General features: G+C 40.0%; 1 protein-coding gene across 1 annotated transcript in view; it reads left to right on the top strand.

The window, feature by feature from the left end:
• tmem131 (transmembrane protein 131) overlaps positions 1 to 1,706 on the top strand; it is a gene marked incomplete in the record, with an annotated part of 75,676 nt that overhangs the window by 6,304 nt on the left and 67,666 nt on the right. The window contains 1 exon segment of the mRNA XM_014023043.1: positions 403 to 443. Coding sequence (XP_013878497.1) covers positions 403 to 443 — 41 coding nt within the window.

Raw genomic sequence — 1,706 nt, 5'->3', positions numbered from 1 at the left:
GTAACATACATTTGGACCTGTGGGGACCAATGTCAGGTCCCCACGATTCACTTCGGTCCCCACCTGGCTGCTTTTTTTTTGTAAAAAATACCTACGTTGTAGGAAAAACCCATCCATCCACACACGCACGCACGCATGCACGCACGCACACACGTTGAATTAAAACCATCTAATTAACCTGCTGAATGAAACACTACATAGATGATTTGTGTGTTTTTTTTTTTGTAAAAAATACCTACGTTGTAGGAAAAACCCATCCATCCACACACGCACGCACGCATGCACGCACGCACACACGTTGAATTAAAACCATCTAATTAACCTGCTGAATGAAACACTACATAGATGATTTGTGTGTTTTTTTTTTTGTAAATATGATTTGCTTGTTTCTGTTTCTCGCAGGCAGAGTCTGACATCGATTTTAGTTTATATCATCAACAGAGGTATGAGACTCTCTTTTTACACAAAGAACGGAAGTGTGTGTGTGAACGGATAATGTTGGACTTCACTTWGATAAAATATTCACACTTGGACTGGATTTTTTTTCCAGTTATAATTTTTGCTACCAAGTAATGTGGGAAGGGATCTTTAGGTGCCTCATGATTTGATAACAATTCAGAGGGCTGAACATGATTAAGATACACTGATTTATATGTTTTCATGCTTAAAGTACAAAATAGCTGTTATTTACAAACTGCTGGCACACAGTTTGCATATATTCTGACTTAGGATAGGTGTAGACAAACAACCTTCAAGGTTCAGTGAAGAAAAGATGTGAAAACAGCAACAACTCTGCTGACTCTCCTGAAGCGGCTCACAGATTAACGCCAACATTGATTGTTGACTTTAAAAAGTTCCATTCAGAATTGTCCGTGTCCGCAATGTGAGGCTTCCGAACACTGATAACCTCTGCAAAGTAAACACGAGAGGTTGTTTGATGTGTCTCGTGCAGCTCAGTTCAGTACTCTCAGTTTTAACACAAGCAATATGGTCTAATTTAAAACAAACCAAATAAAAAAATTGCAGCAAACAGKCTGCTGAAGCTGGGCTTCAACAAACACGTCATCAACCGCTGTGGTCATGTGAACCATTTCAAACAGAAAGGCTGTTCTGTTAAAGCGAACCAACCCAACAGGATGTTTATCCTCCAGCTGCAGAGCATCTTTTTGGGCAGACAATATAATTGTTGTTTGCTTACAATCTGTCATAGTCTGCAGTAAAGTAACCACAAGTTAAAAGGAGATGTAGTTAAACTTGCTTCCTAAGACGAACTTCACACTGGATGTTTGTCACCTGTTGTTTGGTCGAAGCTCAGTGGAGACACCCCACCTCCACCCAAGAGTTAAGACCTGGGACATCAGTGTTTCCACTCTGAACTTCCCTGAGTTTGTACACAAGCATGGCACACTGAGGTACTTAAGGAAGTTAAAGTTTACTGTCTTTAACACCGTCTGCTTTTATTCTGTTTGAACCACTGAGACTTAAACACAACAAGACGGCATTGATTTTTGCTGGGTTCATGGTGCAATTCCCTGGAACAGGTGGTCTGACCAACAGATAAAAGTACCTGTTATGGATTAATTATGTATATCTGTTCTACCTTGACACTGTCCAGTAATCATATCTCATGATAACTAGTTTCTGCTGTTTTACTCTATCAGCCCAGACTTAAAGACTCCAGCAATGCATGACCTCTTTTATTTTGA

The sequence above is a fragment of the Austrofundulus limnaeus genome, unplaced genomic scaffold, assembly GCF_001266775.1.
Source record: "Austrofundulus limnaeus strain Quisiro unplaced genomic scaffold, Austrofundulus_limnaeus-1.0 Scaffold355, whole genome shotgun sequence".
Lineage (NCBI taxonomy): Eukaryota > Metazoa > Chordata > Actinopteri > Cyprinodontiformes > Rivulidae > Austrofundulus > Austrofundulus limnaeus.
This window is presented reverse-complemented; position numbering and strand designations above follow the sequence as displayed.